Genomic DNA, 18,956 nt, shown 5'->3' with positions numbered 1-18,956 from the left:
GACGTAAAATCCGGAAGTAAAATTCTAATTAGGTAGCCATGTTACAATCAGACATTGACGCACTGTATCTTCTTCCGGGTTTGGTGCCTACTATTCCTCCAGCTCAGAACCCGCCTCTGGGTTATTATCAGGCCCATTGACAATGAATTGTTTGCCCATTCATAGGATATTAATTCAAGTTCCTATTAAAACCTTCATTATAGTAAATTGACAATGTTCTATATTCAAAACTTTGGACCAGCCTGGATACTCCAGTTTGGGAACGATCTGTCCTAACTCTGCTGCAGGCTCTAAAGTTCGCAGCAAGCTGGAAAATTCAATATGTAATAGTTTGTAAAGATGGGCTGCTGAAATAATTTGAGCTGTTTTATATTTGTAGTTTAATTTAATGAAATGTATTTAAATACTTGCAGATGCAGCACTTTTCTTTGTAAATAACAAAGATATAGTTGAACTGTTTCCTGGCTTTCATAACGTGCTCAGTAGTATGTAAGCCATAGGCATGACAGCCCTGAAATCCACTTGGGAAAATAACTATATCATTAGTAATACAGTAGGAAAAGACAGAGGCAGCCCACATTGTTCCATTATAATCAATTAAAGGAAACTGGAATTAAGAAAAGAACATAGCAAAAGGAAAGATGATAAATAACCATTGATGCCATCAAAGCTCGTCACCAGTACACTAATTGGCTGCATTTGAATGATTCTAATGTTTTTGTTTCTACTTTGCTGCCTGTCAGATTATTCTAAACATTTGATAGTTTCTAGATACAGAAATTCTTCCCAATACCCATATATCTATTTTGAAATTCCTTTTTTGATTTATGCTCTCTGATCCTACTTTTCTAGCTCAATCTGAAGTAACAATCTGGGTTTCCCTTACGTATATACCATTTACTACTGTATATTTCTCCTATAAGGTCTCTGCCTTAACCTCCTCTCTAGACTGTAGAGCTTGAATTTCTCTAATCTTTCCTCACAGCTTTATAAACAATTTAAATCCTTTAGATGTTGTATTCTAGTTGTGTTAAATGAGATGAATAAGACATATCCCCAGAAATTACAGCACTACTGGAGTGACTGCAATATGAGCAATACCTCTTCGCACATTTTTTGGACGTTCTCTGAGCTGTCTTAATATTTAGTGGCTAAGTAATATTATCATTGTGTTACTTTAGCAAGCATCGTAGAACCTGAAACCCTTGTGATGCCTCTAGATATTATAGATGTTAACAAAGACAAATTAATTAGTTTTTTTGAGCCATGAAACGGGTTTCATTGAAAGTAAATGAATTAAATTTCTTGTACTAGGAAATTCATATATCATTATATTCTACATGAAATTCTGTTAGCTTTAACAAAAAAAATCACTCGAGCTGAAGCTGGCTGACTTTATGCTTCTATGGTGTCCATTACTGGAATACAGCTGAATCTTTGGGTCAGTATCATAGAATTCATAGAATAGTACAGCGCAGAAGGAGGCCATTCGGCCCATCGAGTCTGTGCCGGCTCTTTCAAGAGCAATCCACTTCCCCGCTTTTCCCATATCCCTGAAATTTTTTCTCCTTCCAAGTATTTATCCAATTCCCTTTTTAAAAACTACTATTGAATCTATATCCAGCACCCTAACAGGCCGTGCATTCCAAATCATAACCACTTGTTGCGTAAAAATGTTTTTCCTCATGTCGCCTCTGGTTCTTTTGCCAATCAGCTTATATCCATGCCCTATGGTTATAGACCCTTCAGCCAGTGGAAACAGATTCCCTTTATTTACTCTATCTAAACCCTTCATGACTTTAAACACCTCTATCATATCTTCTCTTGGCCTTCTCTGCTCTAAGGAGAACAACCCCAGCTTCTCCAGTCTATCCATGTCACTTAGTTCCTCATCCCTGGAACCATTTTAGTAAATCTCTTCTGTACCCTCTCCAAATCCTTCACATCCTTCCTAAAGTGTGGCGCCCAGAATTCAACATAATACTTCAGCTGGGGCCAAACTAGTATTTTATATAGGTTTAGCATAACTTCCTTGCTTTTGGACTCCCCTTTATTAGCCGAGGCATAGAATATAAGAGCAGGGAGGTTATGCTTGAACTGTATAAAACACTAGTTAGGTCACTTTACTAAAAGTACTGCAGACATAAGAACATAAGAAATAGGAGCAGGAGTAGGCCATTTAGCACTTCGAGCCTGCTCCGCCATTCAGTAAGATCATGGCTGATCATCTACCTCATCTCCACTTTCCTGTACTATCCCCATATCCCTTGATTCCCTTAATATTCAAAAATCTATCGATCTCTGTCTGCATCTACCCTGTCAAGCCCTGTAAGAATTTTGTATGTTTCAATGAGATCACCTCTCATTCTTCTAAACTCTAAAGAATATAGGCCTAGTCTACTCAATCTGTCCTCATAGGACAATCCCCCCACCCCAGGAACCAGTCTAGTGAACCTTTGTTGCACTCCCTCTATGACAAGTAAGGAGACCAAAACTGTACACAATACTCCAGGTGTGATCTCACCAGGGCCCTATATAATTGCAGTAAGACGTCTTTACTCTTATACTCAAATCCTCTTGTAATAAAGGCCAACATACCATTTGCTTTCCTAATTGCTTGCTGTACCTGCATGCTAACTTTCAGTGATTCGTGTACAAGGACACCCAGGTCCCTCTGAACACCAACACTTCCCAATCTCTCTCCATTTAAAAAATACTCTGCTTTTCTATTTTTCATACCAAAGTGGATAACTTCACATTTCTCCACATTATATTCCATTTGCCATGTTCTTGCCCACTCACTTAGCCTGTCTATATCCCCTTGAAGCCTCCTTGCATCCTCCTCACAACATACATTCCCACCCAGCTTTCTATCATCAGCGAACTTGGATATATTACATTTGGTCCCCTCATCCAAATCATTGATGTAGATTGTAAATAGCTGAGGCCCAAGCTCTGATCCTTGCGGTACCCCACTAGTTACAGCCTGCCAACCCAAAAATGACCCGTTTATTCCTACTCTCTGTATTCTGTCCATTAACTAATCATCAATCCATGCTAGTATATTACCCCACACATACAACACATACAGTACTGGTCACCACATTACAGGAAAGATGTGATTTCACTAGAGAGGGTACAGAGGAGATTTACGAGGATGTTACCAGGACTGGAGAATTTTAGCTATGATGAAAGATTGGATAGGCTGGGGTTGTTTTCTTTGGAACAGGGAAGACTAAGTGGAAACTTAATTGAGGTGTACATAATTATGAGGGACATAGATAAAATGGATAGGAAGGACCTATTTCCCTTAGCAGAGCGGTCAATAACCAGGGCGCATAGATTTAAAGCAATTGGTAGAAAGATTGGAGGGGAGTTGAGAAGAACATTTTTCACCTAGGGGGTGGTGGGGTCTGGAACTCGCTGCCTGAAAGGGCGGTAGAGGCAGAAACCCTCATCGCGTTTAAAAAGTACTTGGATATGCACTTGAAGTGCCGTAGCCTACAGGGCTACGGACCAAGAGCTGCAAAGTGGGATTAGGCTGGATAGCTCTTTTTCAGCTGGCACAGACACGACGGGCCGAATGGCCTCCTTCTGTGCCGTAAATTTCTATGATTCAAGTTAAAGTTGTAATATTGAAAAACATAGCAGCCAATTTGCACACAGAATGGCCCCACAAACAGCAAATGAATGAATCACCAGGTGGTCTGTTTTTGGTGGTGGCTGTGGGCAGGGATGTCATCCAGGATAAAGGAAGAACTCTGCTCTTTAAATAGGGCTATGGGATCTTTTACACCCAGCTGAACAGAGGTCTGAGTTTAATGTCTCACCTGAAAGGTGATACCTCCAACACAGCAGCACTGCTTCACAGCACTGAAGTGTCAGCCTAGCTTATGTGCTCAAGTCTGTTGTGGGGATTGAACCTACAACCTTCAGACTCATTGATGAGATTCTGGTAACAGAGCCTAGCTGACACTGAATACATTAAGGTGTGCTTAAAACTTTTTTTTTTCTTTTTTAAATTTTAAAATGTGAAATAAAGTTGTAAATATGCTTTGACCCAATGGACTAAAGATGTTTGACATCATTTTATTATTTGACAGTAGTCATGCAGTAGAAGAATTTTGAATAATGTTACTTACAAAGATGATGAATATTTTGGTTTTGCAATGTTTCACAGATTTTTTAAATATAAACTCTCCCCCTCTCTCTCTCATTTGTTACCTGCACCAGATTGTGGATGGAAAACTCTGGTTCCAATTGGACTGCGGTAGTGGGCCTGGCATTGTGGGAATTTCTGGCAGAACAGTTAATGATGGGAATTGGCACACTGTCTTTCTGGATCTCAACAAGAATTTCACAAGCCTTGCACTTGATGACAGCTACGTGGAGCGTCGGAGGGCTCCTTTCCACTTTCATACCCTCAGTATTGACAGCTCCATCTACTTTGGTGCCCAGGTGCCAGCTGCTCGTGGCCTGTCAAGCCAGAAAAGCACACAAGTCCTGGGTGGGTTTCAAGGATGCCTGGACTCGGTTGTCCTTAACGACAATCAGTTGCCACTCCAAAATAAGCGCAGTCACTTTGCTGAAGTGGTTGGGCTGACAGAACTGAAGCTCGGCTGTGTCTTGTATCCTGACACCTGTGCAAGGGAACCATGCCAAAATGGAGGGAGTTGTATAAGCCTACCATCTGGTGGTAAGTTGTCATATTGCAGTTTTAAGTTCTACTAAACATTGAATGAAATAATAAGTATATGAATCCCTTGAATATTGACATCTTTACAAGCATCCAAGTAACACACTAAGCATTTTTTTGTTAAATGCTGGTTCTGTGTATGCTAATAAACCAGCCTTTCATAAACATGTGCTAAATTAAAGGGTGGTTTTGTGAGCTGGAGGCCAGAAAAGTCATGTTATATTCATCACAATAACATAACATAATATAGAAGTAATTCTAATGATTTTTGACACCAATTGTGTCAATGAAGTGAAAATTAAAACATTGTATTATTTGAAAAAGTACGATAAAGTTTCAACTATAGCTTTTCATTTGTTTTTGGTAAAAGTCAAAATATTATTTTGTTGCCCATTTATGCTGTGAAATGTGTATTATCCAAATCTGAAACGTGGTCAAAAAGTATGGAAAATTACAATCATTAGTCAGTGCTTATTCTATTGTGGATTTAACCTTGTATAGTAATAGCACTGCCAGGCATCGTCCAAATTTTGTCACGACAAAACATAATCCAAATTAAGTTCTACTCTCCCAGTACCCCGGTATACAGATCAGGAAGGATGCCAGCTCATTCCCCGTTCATTCTAAATTATCTGACCTCAGCGGGGTGATATAGGGGTGCTAAATTTGGCCTCAGCATCCCAGAGCTCAGAGAAGAAAAAGAACCCAGGGTTGGAATGAGTGACCATAATATGGTTGAATTCCAAATTCAGTTTGAGGGTGAGAGAGTTGGATCTCAAACCAGCATACTGAGCTTAAATAAAGGAGACTATGAAGGTATGAGAGTAGAATTGACTAAAGTGGACTGGGAAAACAGATTAAAGTGTAAGACGGTACAAGAGCAGTGGTCTACATTCAAGGAGATATTTCACATCTTTCAAGATAAATATATTCCACTGAGGAAAAAGGGGAGTAAAAGAAAAGACAGCCATCCGTGGCTTAGTAAAGCAATAAAGGATAGTATCCGACTGAAAACAAGGGCATATAAAGTAGCCAAATCTAGTGGGAGGATAGAAGATTGGGAAGCATTTAAAAGCCAGCAAACAATAACTAAAAGATTAATTAAGAAAGGGAAGATAGATTATGAAAGTAAACTAGCAAAAAATATAAAAACAGATAGCAAGAGTTTCTACAGCTATATAAAAAGAAAAAGGGTGGCTAAAGTGAATGTTGGCCCCTTAGAGGATGGGACTGGGAAACTAGTGGTGGGGAATATGGAGATGGCAAAGACGCTGAACAAATATTTTGTATCAGTCTTTACAGTAGAGGACACTAAAAATATCCCAACACTGGACAAACAGGGGGCAATGGGGGGGGGGGGAGGAGCTAAAGACGATTAAAATCACTAAGGAGATGGTACTCAGTAAAATAATGGGACTTAAGGCGGATAAATCCCCCGGACCTGATGGCCTACATCCCAGGGTCTTGAGAGAAGTGGCGGTAGGGATTGTGGATGCAATGGTGATTATTTTTCAGAACTCCCTGGACTCAGGAAAGGTCCCGGCAGATTGGAAAACTGCTAATGTAACACCCTTATTTAAGAAGAGAAGTAGACAAAAAGCTGGAAACTATAGACCAGTTAGCCTAACATCTGTGGTTGGCAAAATGTTGGAGTCCATTTATTAAGGAAACCGTAACGGAGCATTTGGATAAACATAATTTAATAGGACAGAGTCAGCATGGTTTTATGAAGGGGAAGTCATGTTTGACAAATTTGCTCGAATTCTTTGAGGATGTAACATACAGGGTGGATAAAGGGGAACCAGTGGATGTGGTGTATTTGGACTTCCAAAAGGCATTTGACAAGGTTCCACACAAAAGATTATGATCAAGATAAGAAATCACTGGATTGGGGGTAATATACTGGCATGGGTGGAAGATTGGCTATCTAACAGAAAACAAAGAGTTGGGATAAATGGTTCATTCTCGGGCTGGCAATCAGTAACTAGTGGTGTTCCGCAGGGGTCAGTGCTGGGACCCCAACTCTTTACAATCTATATTAACGATTTGGAGGAAGGGACTGAGTGCAACATATCCAAGTTTGCCGACGATACAAAGATGGGAGGGAAAGCAATGAGTGAGGATGACATAAAAAACCTGCAAAAGGACATAGACAGGCTAAGTGAGTGGGCAGAGATTTGGCAGATGCAATATAATGTTGGAAAGTGTGAGGTTATGCACTTTGGCAGAAAAAATCAAAGAGCAAGTTATCTAAATGGAGAGAAACTGCAAAGTGCTACAGTACAAAGGGATCTGGGGGTCCTGGTGCATGAAACACAAAAAGTTAGTATGCAGGTGATCAGGAAGGCCAATGGAATCTTGGCTTTTATTGCAAGGGGGATGGAGTATAAAAACAGGGAAGTCTTGCTGCAGTTATACAGGGTATTGGTGAGGCCACACCTGGAATACTGCGTGCAGTTTTGGTTTCCATATTTAAGAAAAGATATACTTGCTCTCGAGGCGGTTCAGAGAAAGTTCACTCGGTTGATTCCGGAGATGAGGGGGTTGACGTATGAGGAAAGGTTGAGTAGGTTGGGACTCTACTCATTGGAGTTCAGAAGAATGAGAGGCGATCTTATCGAAACATATAAGATTGTGAGGGGGCTTGATCGGGTGGATGCGGGGAGGATGTTTCCACTGATGGGTGAGACTAGAACTAGGGGGCATAATCTAAGAATAAGGGGCTGCCCTTTCAAAACTGAGATGAGGAGAAACTTCTTCACTCAGAGGGTAGTAAATCTAGAGAGCTGTGGAAGCTGCAACATTAAATAAATTTAAAATGGAGATAGACAGTTTCCTAGCAGATAAGGGAATTAGGGGTTACGGGGAGAGGGCAGGGAAGTGGACGTGAGTCTAGATTCGGATCAGCCATGATCCTATTGAATGGCGGAGCAGGCCCGAGGGGCCGTATGGCCTACTCCTGCTCCTACTTCTTATGTTCTCATTCCTCATAGCTATGTAGTACTCCTGCTAAAGTGTGTGTTTGTGTGTCAGTGTTAGATAAGAACAGGGTCAGGCTCAGTTGTAATGCTCCTCACAGTTGAATAGCCTGCTGACAGTCACTGTTGATGCTCACACTTGAATGATGTTTTGGGTGAGGTGCCAGGGAGCGGCCAGTACTCATGAAACCATACTCCAGTATGAGCAAGGAGGACGGGAGAAATTCTAGCCTTCAGGAGGGAAGAAAATTGGGCAAAAAGGTTAAACAAAAGAAAAAGAGGTGCATTTTGTGTGACATTGCAAAATTGGAACTACTCATTTGAGACAGACTTTGTAAAAAGGTACATTGGGCTAAAAATTGAGTAGCGCCTCTTTTGGGGCGATCTTTGGTAGCGCCCCCTGACTTACCGCCGGACGCTATGTCCAATGGGGTCAGGGGGGCCTACCTGCGGTCGGGGTGGCGCTAATTAAAGGTGAGGTGCCGGGCGGCCATTTTTGTTGCTGGCCGCCTGCCAGCACCTGCCCCCATTGCCATCCCCGGCCTACTCAGCAGCCCCCCCGCGGAGTGCCGGCTGCGCTCCGTGAGCCCAGCACTCCTCTTGAGTGCCGGGCTCTTTTGCAAGCTCACCGATCCCTGGTGGCCCAGCTGGGCTCCGGGTCACGCTGCGCTAGGCCCCTCCCCTTTAATAAGCGGAGGAAGGCCTGCAGTACCATGGCGCGACGTGTGCGCTGCAGAATGTAGTGCCGCGACATTCCCTCGCAGCACCCCAAGAGGGACGCGGGGCACTTCCAGTAGCACCCTGCTTCCCTCTTGGGGCGCTACTGATGAATTTTGGCCGCGGGGGCGCAAATTTTTTTTCAGGGTGCTAAAAGTAGCGCCCCGGTAAAGTTAGCGCTCCAAAGGGGGCGCGATGCAATTTTTCCCCCAGGCCTATATTCCTTAGATTTTAGAAGAATGGGAAATGATCTAATTGAAAAATATAAAATTCTTAAGGGGCTTGACAGGGTTAATGCTGGGAAAATGTTTCCCTTGGCTGGGGAATCTGGAACACAGGGTCACAGTCACAGAATAAGGGGTCGGCCATTTAGGACTGAGATGAGGAGAAATTTCTTCACTCAAAGGGTTGTGAATCTTCGGAATTCTCTACCCCAGAGAGCTGTGGATGCTCAGTCGTTGATTATATTGAAGACAGAGGTTGATAAATTTTTGGGAACAAAGGGAATTGAAGGATATGGAGATAGTGCGGTGAGGTAGAAGATCAGCCATGATCTTGTTGAATGGCGGAGCAGGCTTGAAGGACTAAATGGCCTACTCCAGCTCCTATTAAGTTCTTATGTTCTTTCATCTATAGCTTAGGAGGAAACCAAGAAGGATTGACTACTCGGTACTTTTGGCTGATGATGGTCAAAACATTTCAGCCTTGTTAATACACTTACGTGCTGGATTTAAAGCTCTGATGCCCTACCACATCTAGGCGTGAATGGTGGTGGACAATTAAGCAATTAATGGGAGGAGGCAACTCCATATACATCCCCATCTTCAATGCTGGTGGAGCCCAGCACATGAGTGCATAGACAAGGTTGAAGCGTTTCCAACCATCTTAGGCAGAAGTGCTGGGTGGACGATCCTTCTTGACCTCCTCCTGAGATTCCCACCATCACTGTTACCTGTCTTCAGCCATTTCAATTCACTCCATGTTACAGGCCTCAATAACATCCTGGCTATATAGCTGAAGACATGTTCTCCAGAACTAGCCATGTCCTTAGGCAAGCTGTTCCAATTCAGGTACAACACTGACATCTACCTGACAATGTGGAAAATTGCTCAGGTACGTCCTATCCACAAAAAGCAGGACAAATCCAATCCGGCCAATTATCACCCTATCAGCCTACTCTCAATCATCAGCAAAGTGATGGAAGGAGTCGTCAACAGTGAGGCTTCTACTACTAACCTGGTCACTGATGATCAATTTGGCTTCTGCCAGAACAACTCCGCTTCAAACCTCATGAACACCATACTGCAAATATGGACAAAAGAGCTGAATCCCAGAGGCGAGGTGAAAGTGACTGCCCTTAACATCGAGGCAGCTTTTGAACAAGTATGACACCAAGGAGCTCTAATAAAAGTCAATAAGGATCAGGGGAAAACTCTCCACTGGCTGGAGTCAGACCTGGCAAAAGGAAAATGGTTGTGATTGTTGGAGGCCAATCATCTCAGCCCCAGGATATTTCTGCAGGAGTTCCTCAGGGCAGTGTGCTCGGCTCAACTATCTTCAGCTGCTTCATCAATGACCTTTCCTCCATCATAAGGTCAGATACTGATAATTGCACAGTGTTCAACCCCATTCATAATTCTTCAGCTAATAAAGCAGTCCATGCCCGCATGCAGCATGACCGAAACAACATTCAGGCTTGTGCTGATAAGTAGTAACATTTGTGTTACACAAGTGCAAGGTAATGACCACTTCCAACAAGACAGAGCCTAACCATTACCAAGTCCCCCACTATCAACATTCTGGGGGTCACCATGACCAAAGAACTCAACTGGACCAGCCACAGAAACACCATGGCTACTGGAGCAGGTCAGAGGCTGGGTAATCTGCAGCAATTGGTTCACCTCCTGACTCCCCAAATGCTTTCCATCACTTATGATGTACAAGTCAGGAGTGTGGTGGAATACTCTCCACTTGCTGGGATGGGTGCTACTGCAACAACACTGAAGAAGCTTGACACCAACCAGGACAAAGCAGTCCTCTTCTTCGGCACCTCAGCCACTAATCTAAATGTCCGGCCCTTCCACCATGGCTGTAGTGTGTACTATCTATAGGATGCACTGCAGCAACTCACCAGGGCTTCTTCAGCAGCACCTCCCAAAGCCACAACCTTCAACATCTAGAAGGACAAGTAAAGCAGGTGTATGGGAACACCATCACCTCCAAGTTCCCCCCCAAAGACGCATGGCATCCTGACTTGGATATATATCGCCTTTCCTTCATCATTGTTGTATCAAAATCCTGGAACTCCCTACCCAACAGCACTGGGAGCACCTTCACCACATGGACTGCAGCAGTTCAAGAAGGCGGCCCACCACCACCTTAGGGCAACAGAGATGGGGAATAAATACCAGCCATGGCAGTCAGAGAATGAATTTTTTTAAAATTACTGCAGTAACTTTAGTGCTCAGTATTTGTGTAGACACGTTTCCTATAACGCTCCAGAGTGGTAGAATAATGTGGTTTCAGTCAGCTTATACTGATGATGAACCTCAGATGAATCATAGCAACAACAAAAGGAATCAGTGGGGAGAAAAATTAAAACACTGTACACCAAAACTCATGTGTAAAGACAAAGGAAAGGGGGATCTAGAAATTAGCAGCTATAAAGTCAGTAAAGATGGTTTTACTTTTATTGAAAAAGATCTTTGTTAGGTTCCATCAATCATTATAATAATTTTTAAAAATTCTGAGCACAACTTGGAATCTAAAATGATGAAAGGCAAAATATATGTTTTTGTAGTATGTTCATTGAATCTCTGCCGTGTCAGAAACACAATGAGTGGAGCTAATACGTAATGCAGATTTCTTCTGAGAAGCACCTAAATATGCAGACGTACTGTGACTCTAAGAGATATAAAGAAGTCTTGTTTGTGAGAAGTTTCAAATTTATGATTGGAAAATAATACGGTTTTGGATAACATTACTTTATTCAAAAACCTACTACATATTTAGGACACCATTGGGGTGAAATTATGCTATACATTATAGCATACAAACACTAATATTATATGGCTTAACTTCACTCCACATGTTGGCACAGCACATTGGAACACCATGTTTTCCTACAAACTGAATTCAAATTCTCAGCAACATTGTTAAGAGGGAGGTGCTTTACAGGGAAGACAAGAAAATTCAGAGGGAGAGTCACTGCATTCATCTCAAGTACCTACCATCAGCTAGAGTGTCAGTGGCAGCATCCACTGAGCAAGATAGGGTGTGTGGTGCAGGGGTATCTGAGGAGGAAGAAATGAAGCAAAAATATGGCATGAGCAGTCCTTGGGGAAGGCAAAGCTAAAAATCAAAACATTCCTGCTTTTCTGTGTTTTTCTTCTGTTGCCTAAGGCAAGGTTTTGTCATGTCCTTGATGTGAAGTATTAGATACAATGAAGCCCATGCTATTCTGCTTCCAACAGGTTATCAGTGCAGCTGCCTTTCACAGTTTACAGGAAACCAATGTGAAACCGAAGTCACAGCCTGCTTCCCAAACCCCTGTCAGAATGAGGGCTCCTGCAATCCAATAGGCAGTGATTTTATCTGCAGCTGCAAAGAAGGATTTGTGGGTTTGATGTGAGTTTGTATATAACCTTCTTCTTTACATACACAATACTGCACCAGTGTTCAATTTTGCTGAGTTGCTTCAGCTCCCAATTTGAGGCAGGTTTTGGTTTCCAAGTGGTTGGGATCAACTGGAGGTTGGTAGGTGTTAATTAGTAGATTATTACAATAAAATATATAAATATACATGTTAAACATTTGAAAAAAAACACAGCATTAAATTAAATATTCTTCTGCCACTCGATCGTTTTTGTTACCCTTGGTATATGGAGAAAAATTTCACTGAAAAAATAAACAAAACATTAGCCAGTGGAAAGTTATTTATTTTTATCCATCTTTAAATGACAAAAAAAATCAGAATCATTCTGCAGCATGCCGTATGTTATCAGTGCCATTATAATTGTGTGAAACAAGGATTCAATTTGTTTTTTAGTTAATGAGACCAATAAAGGCAGACGTCTACGTAGTCCTATCAAAAGATTAAAAATAAACCACCAACAAGAGCAAACTTAAATGAGAGAACCACTAGTAAAATGCACTACCTTAGTGAGAGTAGCATGCTTAAAAAGGGGAAAATATGTGTAACAGAGAATAGATTTTGGGGCACGGATAATGTAAAGCACATTTATTTTTCTTGTAGGTGTGAAGAAGACATTGATGAATGTGACATAGAAGAGTGCCAAAATGGAGGAACATGCTTAAATACATTGGGCTCATTTCAGTGCAACTGCACTTCTGGATATATAGGCCTCTACTGTGATCTCAGGCCTGTCGTTGTACCCAATATACAACCTGGACATCCCTATATTGGAAAAGAGGAACTCATTGGAATCGCTGTGGTTTTACTCGTTCTAATGATACTGGTGATACTTTTTACAATTTTCCGAAAGAAGGTCTTCAAGAAACATGCACGTAACAATATTACTCTTGTGCAGGACCCTGCAACTGCAGCACTGCTTAATAAGCCTAATGGTATTCAGTTCAAAGGTATTAAGAATAATGGTGATAGTCGTAAGATTTATCAAGAAACTGGAGGTCCTCCTCAAGTGCCAGTTAGGCCTATGGCGTACACACCTTGCTTCCATAGTGACTCAAGAAACAATTTAGACAAAATTGATGCAATGGGGGTAGAACACCAAGAAATGAGCACCTTCCACCCTGATTCTCCTCGACTACTGACTACACGTAGAGGTGTTGTTGTGTGCAGTGTGGCCCCAAATCTCCCATCAGTTATTCGATCTGTCTCTGACTGTGATTCATTGAGAAAGAACACCTGGGATACAGACAGAGATGGTAATGAATATTATCTTGCCCTTGTTTTGAGATGATAAGGATATCCTGTCTTTGTTGTAACTGTTTCTCCTTGTGTTTCCTTTCCTTTGTATCTATCTGTGAGAAGTCTGATCAATTTAGCAGATTTTGAATATGTGATCTGAAATTGTTAGAGGATGGTTTTTAATTATGATTGGATGTTCTATCTCTAAATCAGTAAGGTTCTTCAATGCTGAGGTCAGAGTTCATAGGTTTATTATGTGCATGCAATCGTACTTAAAAGTTGCACTTAAATGATAGTACTTACAACTACACCTGACGATAGGGTTGGGGACTCAAATGTATTTAGTTCTGAACTCAGTTTCTGTAGCCTTTTAAAGCCAAATACTCATTACAGTCTGCCACTTTTTATACAATTTTCTCACCATGACTATATAACAGTTCACGTTTCTGCATTACATGATTATACAAAAAGTTAAAATACAACTTCATATAGGAGAATTTAATTGAACTTGTCCCTTATCAATGATTTTAGATATTAAGCTAGATTCCTTACGTAACAAGCTCTTTATCCATTGGGCTAACAAAATCGGTATATCTCCTTTATTCTGTTATCTTGTCAATAATTTTGCTCTTGTTACATATAATTGCTATCCCACCAAGTGAAACCTTTAATTATAAATATCTCTTTGATTCTGTACTGTTCAGCTACAGAAACCTCAATTATAAAGACAGTAGTTACCCAGATGTTTTCTTTCTGCAAGACTAACTGTTTCTTTGCACCCATTACCAGTGATTACAGCTCTCTGAAACTTAGGAACCAGTATGCAATGGTGCACCTTTAATTAAATTCCCTTATTAAGTACAGTAAATTAAAGGACTTGCATCATGTGTCCTTTATTTACAGGTGTCCTTATTTAGAAAATGGTCATTATATTTACAGTAAACCGGAGGAGCCAAATATCCCGGGATTGGCCATCTCTCCTGCTGCGTTCCTTGCTTTTTTGCTCTCACCTAGGATCATGCCTAATTCTGGAGCCTTGCCAGCGGGATGTTATTACAGTTCTATTTTCTGTTCGTTGGGTTTTCTAGTTCATTGCCATCCTGTGGTCTTTTTTCCATTGAGGGAGAGATGTCCTGTTTCTGGGATCTGCTACGTTGGCAGCCTGCACTGTTATGCGAGAAGTTCCAAGAACCAGGAGACCACCCATGAAATGGCAAAGAGGGAAAACTGAGAAATTACATCACAGGAGGAGGCCTTCAGCCCCCAGTGCTGGTACTCTCTCCTCTAATCCCCAGATCCTTTTATATTCCTCCATTGTAGATCTTTATCCCTTTCCCTTTCATATTAAATATTAGTCTCTACCTCAATAGTCACATGTGGTGAAGGATCCCATGGTCTAATAGCCCTCAGTTTAAGAACCTTCCTCTTCCCTTCCTCCTTGGTTCTTCCACTTTACTGGCTGCTCCTCTCTCTGTACTGTTCCCACTCCGTGTTATTGCTGCTGCTCCTGGCTCTGCAGAAAATGATGAGAATGAATATTATCTTGTCATTGTTTTGAGATGGTAACTGCTGAGACCACCCCATAACAGACCCCCTCCTGAATATCGACATCTACGATTCCTGACTCCAGCCCCCTCCCGACTGTGCTCCGCGCGTTTGCAGCTCTCTGTGGTGGCGGTCAGGTGATGTCACAGAGCAGGGGGAGGCACACTGCAGCAGTAAATTTAATGCGCTGATCGGCATGTAAATAATCTAGAGGCAGTGCCCTGGAAACGCGTGCCTCATTTCGGTGCACTTTCCAGATTTTGTGGAATGTGGAGTTCTTTACGCAGCATTCATAGCGGTGGAGAAACTCCATTATCCCTGGGATAGACCTATGCAAGCATTCAATCCCAGAGATAGAGCAGTTTTTCTCCCGCTATGGATGCTGGGTAAAGAAATCGCCATTACACAACAGCTATTTTTTTTAACCCGTTGCCGCCTCGGACTTACCCTCGTACCCTGTGTTTTGAGTTGCAAATGGACTGGGTGCACTGAAGGCTATCCATAGTTCATAATTTACGTGTCTGTGGTTTCAAGGTCCAGCTCGTATCTATTACAATGTCGTCTTCTTAGGCAGTCCCTCGGAACCGAGGATGACTTGCTTCCACATTAAAAATGAGTTTGCAGGTGACTGATGAGTCCAATGCGGGACCTACAGTCTCTGTCACAGGTGGGGCAGACGGTGATTGAATGGGTGGGTGGGTGGGATGCTTGGGTTGACGAGCGCTCCTTGCGCTTGGCTTCCGCTTGCTCCTGGCGAAGAGACTCGAGGTGTTTGGCGCCTTCCCGGATGCTTCTCCACTTTGTGCGGTCTTGGGCCAGGGATTCCTAGGTGTCAGTGGGGATGTTGCACTTTTTCAAGGAGGCTTTGAGGGTGTCCTTGAAGTGTTTCCTCTGCCCACCTGGGGCTCTCTTGCCGTGTCGGCGCTCCAAGTAGAGCGCTTGTTTTGGGAGTCTCGTATCGGGCATGCGGATGATGTGACCCGTCCATCAGAGCTGATCGCGTGTGGTCAATGCTTCAATGCTGGGATGTTGGCCTGAGCAAGAACACTGACGTTGGTGCGCCTATCCTGCCAATGGATTTGCAGGATCTTGCGGAGGCAGCGTTGGTGGTACCTCTCAGTGCTTTGAGGTGCCTGCTGTACATGGCCCATGTCTCTGAGGCATACAGCAGGGCTGTAGACCATGAGCTTAGTGCCGGGTTTGAGGTCCTGGTCTTCAAACACTCTCTTCCTCAGGTGACCGAAGGCTGCACTGGCACACTAAAGGCAGTGTTGGACTTCGTCATCGACGTCTGTCCTTGTTGACAGTAGGCTCCCGAGGTAAGGAGAGTGGTCCATGTTGTCCAAGGCCTTGTCGTGGATTTTGATAATCGGGGGGCAGTACTGTGTGGTGGGGGCAGGTTGGTAGAGGACCTTTGTCTTACAGATGTTTAGTGTAAGGCCCATGCTTTCATATGCTTCGGTGAAGGTGTTGGCGATGGTTTGGAGTTTGACCTCCGAGTGAGCGCAGACGCAAACACCGTCTGCATACTGTAATTAGACGACAGAGGATGGGACGACCTTGGATCTGGACTGGTGGCAACGGAGGTTGAACGGAAGTTTCCCGTTTGTTCTGTAAATTAGCTCCACTCCAGCGGGGAGCTTACTGAGGGTGAGATGGAGCATTGCAGCAAGGAAGATCAAGAAGAATGTTACATTGTAACTTACATTACAATGTAAGTTATTTGGGACTGTAAACAAGTGTCCGTTTTTTACAGTTGTCTGTTTTTTGAGGGGTGTCCATTTGCATAGGTTTTACTGTAGATGATTATCTCATATTGAAACCTATTAGTGCCGTAGGGTCAGTCTCAGTTCAAAACATCAGTTGTCACTACTTTAAAATTGAATCATGCTTCCCTTGTTAACAAATAAAGGCTGAAGCCTAATGTTACTACAATATAAAGAAAATCAATAGTAGTATTTCACTAGCAGTCTTCAAGCCAGTCTGATTAACCCTTTCCTTACAGCCCCCACTTTGTTAGCTTAGAGCATCTAAGGCCTTCATTACTTCATCAGCATCCCATACCTGTCTTTCCCCATGTACTTCCATATATTAAAAAGTCATCACCTGGACTTAAAGGATCCTCCAGTACTCTCTTACTGTTGTGGATAACTTTAATTTCAGTTTTGGAATAGCAACATTTCAGGTCAATGACCTTCCATCAGAAGAAAGGTCATCAATCTGAGACGTTACCCCTATGGTTTCTCGCTGCACAGATGCTGCTGAGTGTTTACAGCATTTTCAGTTTTTATGTCAGATTTCCAGCATCTGCAGTATTTTTCTTGTTCTATTGGGAATTAAAATATGTTGCTTTGTTTAAGATACTGCTGAATAGAAGCTGGCCCTGCACATTGTACCAATGATGCTATTTAGCAAAATCAGTATGGTAAAATCCTACTCTATTTGTTCTTATATGGATACCTTTCAGTAAAGAATTGCAGAGTAGAACAAAGAAAATGAATGAACTGTATTAACTCTGTTGAATCTTCTGGCTTTAGGAAAAGTGGATATTGTTGAGGATGCAGCAGGCTTTGCAGGAAGTACGAAAGGGAGCAATTCTGAGGTCCAGTCACTCAATTCCTTCCAGTCTGACTCATGTGATGATAATGGTAAGACAGCATTACAACCTACTTTATTTATCTTAATGCCTATTTCAAAACTGTTCTTCCCTCTATCAGGTTATGATACAGAATAAAATGTGTTTTGCATTGTGATGTCTTCTGCAAAAGGTACAGTGAGAAAATATGACTCCTTATAGTATCCTCACTGCTGACCAAACAAAATGCATTGATTGCATGAAGTAATATTCATTCCCAGTCAAGCACATTTTTATAGATTGATTTATTATTGGTAAATAATTGAATTTGAAATATTTGAGGTAAGATATGTCAGTGCTGGGAAATAGAACACATTTTCACTTCTGGCACCAATATCAGGTATAGTGCAGGTTAGATGCAGACCATTTGCCACAGCAATTGCCACCTTCTCGAGGGCAATTAGGGATGGGCAATAAATGCTGGCCTTGCCAGGGACGCCCACATCCCATAAACTAATTAAAAATAATACAGAGTAAATTTAAAGATGCCGATATCCCAGCAGGGAGCACGGAATCACTAAATCTAAAACCTCAGAACAACATTTCTTAACCGCATAAGAGTGTTTTTTCTACTTTTTGCATTTGCCTACAGGTGCCAGTTAATGAGTGGTTTTGGACTGTAAACCTGCGCCCACTGGAACTGGCTATTGATTGGCCAAATTCATTTTACATAGAACCATGACAGAACCTAAATCCATTCTATCTTTCTAGGCTGGATTCAAACTCCAGACCTAGAAATGAAAGGCTAGTGTGTAAACTCACCATACAGCTCAATTCCCAAGACCACACACTTTTTACTGTAATAAAGCATGTGTAATAGTATAATATACACTTGTGGGAGGCTCAGCGTGACTGACTTGATGTCTTATATATTGGCCCCGATAATAACTGCGAGGCAGGAAGGGAGTGGGGGGTAGGTTTAGTTAGAGGCCCAGAAATACGGGTTTCCCGGAAGTCCGACCTGATTTTAACATTTTCACTGTTTCGTGGCCGCAGCTATCCAGATTGAGAGGCTGGCAGGCTGTCTGGTGGATAGGCTGCAGCCGGGGATGATGCAGCCAAGGGTGCGGGGGGCGGGGTGGGCGGTGGGACTGGACGTCGGGAGGGGAGCAGCCATCGGGAGTGGGAGCAGACATGAGAAGGTAGGACATCAAGGTGGGAGCTGACATCGAGGCGGGGGGTCCAATCATTAGTGTCCAATCTCGGGGTGGGCCAGGGGGAAGCACTCGTGCTGCTCCTGGTCCACAAGCAGTGCTAGAAAGGCACTTACCCATTCCATTTACCTGTTCCATCCAGCCATTACAGCCTCCCTTCAGCTACCAGGTTTCCCGAGGCTCAAGAAACCTGGCCGGCCAGCGTTAAATCTAAGAGTTAAAATGTGAGGCACGCAGCCTCATTAAAATATTTAAATTCAGGACCTGCCTCTGGATAGCAGGTTAGTCGCCTGCCCCCCCAACCCACCTCTTAAAACTGGAACTTGGTTGGTGACGGGTT

The 18,956-nt window shown here is 42.6% G+C and overlaps 1 protein-coding gene across 3 annotated transcripts in view; it reads left to right on the top strand.

Annotated features, from left to right (window-relative positions):
* LOC147111685 (protocadherin Fat 3-like) overlaps positions 1-18,956 on the top strand; it is a 1,117,094-nt gene that overhangs the window by 1,065,669 nt on the left and 32,469 nt on the right. For all 3 annotated transcript variants that reach the window (XM_085998792.1, XM_085998793.1, XM_085998790.1), the window contains 4 exons: positions 4,234-4,696; positions 11,865-12,018; positions 12,647-13,299; positions 17,365-17,475. In XM_085998792.1, the coding sequence (XP_085854918.1) occupies positions 4,234-4,696; positions 11,865-12,018; positions 12,647-13,299; positions 17,365-17,475 (1,381 nt within the window). The remainder of the gene's footprint in view (positions 1-4,233; positions 4,697-11,864; positions 12,019-12,646; positions 13,300-17,364; positions 17,476-18,956) is intronic.

This window comes from Somniosus microcephalus, chromosome 10 (assembly GCF_052327205.1).
Source record: "Somniosus microcephalus isolate GS21.2 chromosome 10, FLI_Smic_1.0, whole genome shotgun sequence".
Taxonomy (NCBI): domain Eukaryota; kingdom Metazoa; phylum Chordata; class Chondrichthyes; order Squaliformes; family Somniosidae; genus Somniosus; species Somniosus microcephalus.
The sequence above is the reverse complement of the archived record's forward strand: the minus strand, read 5'-3'. Positions and strand labels throughout refer to the sequence as shown.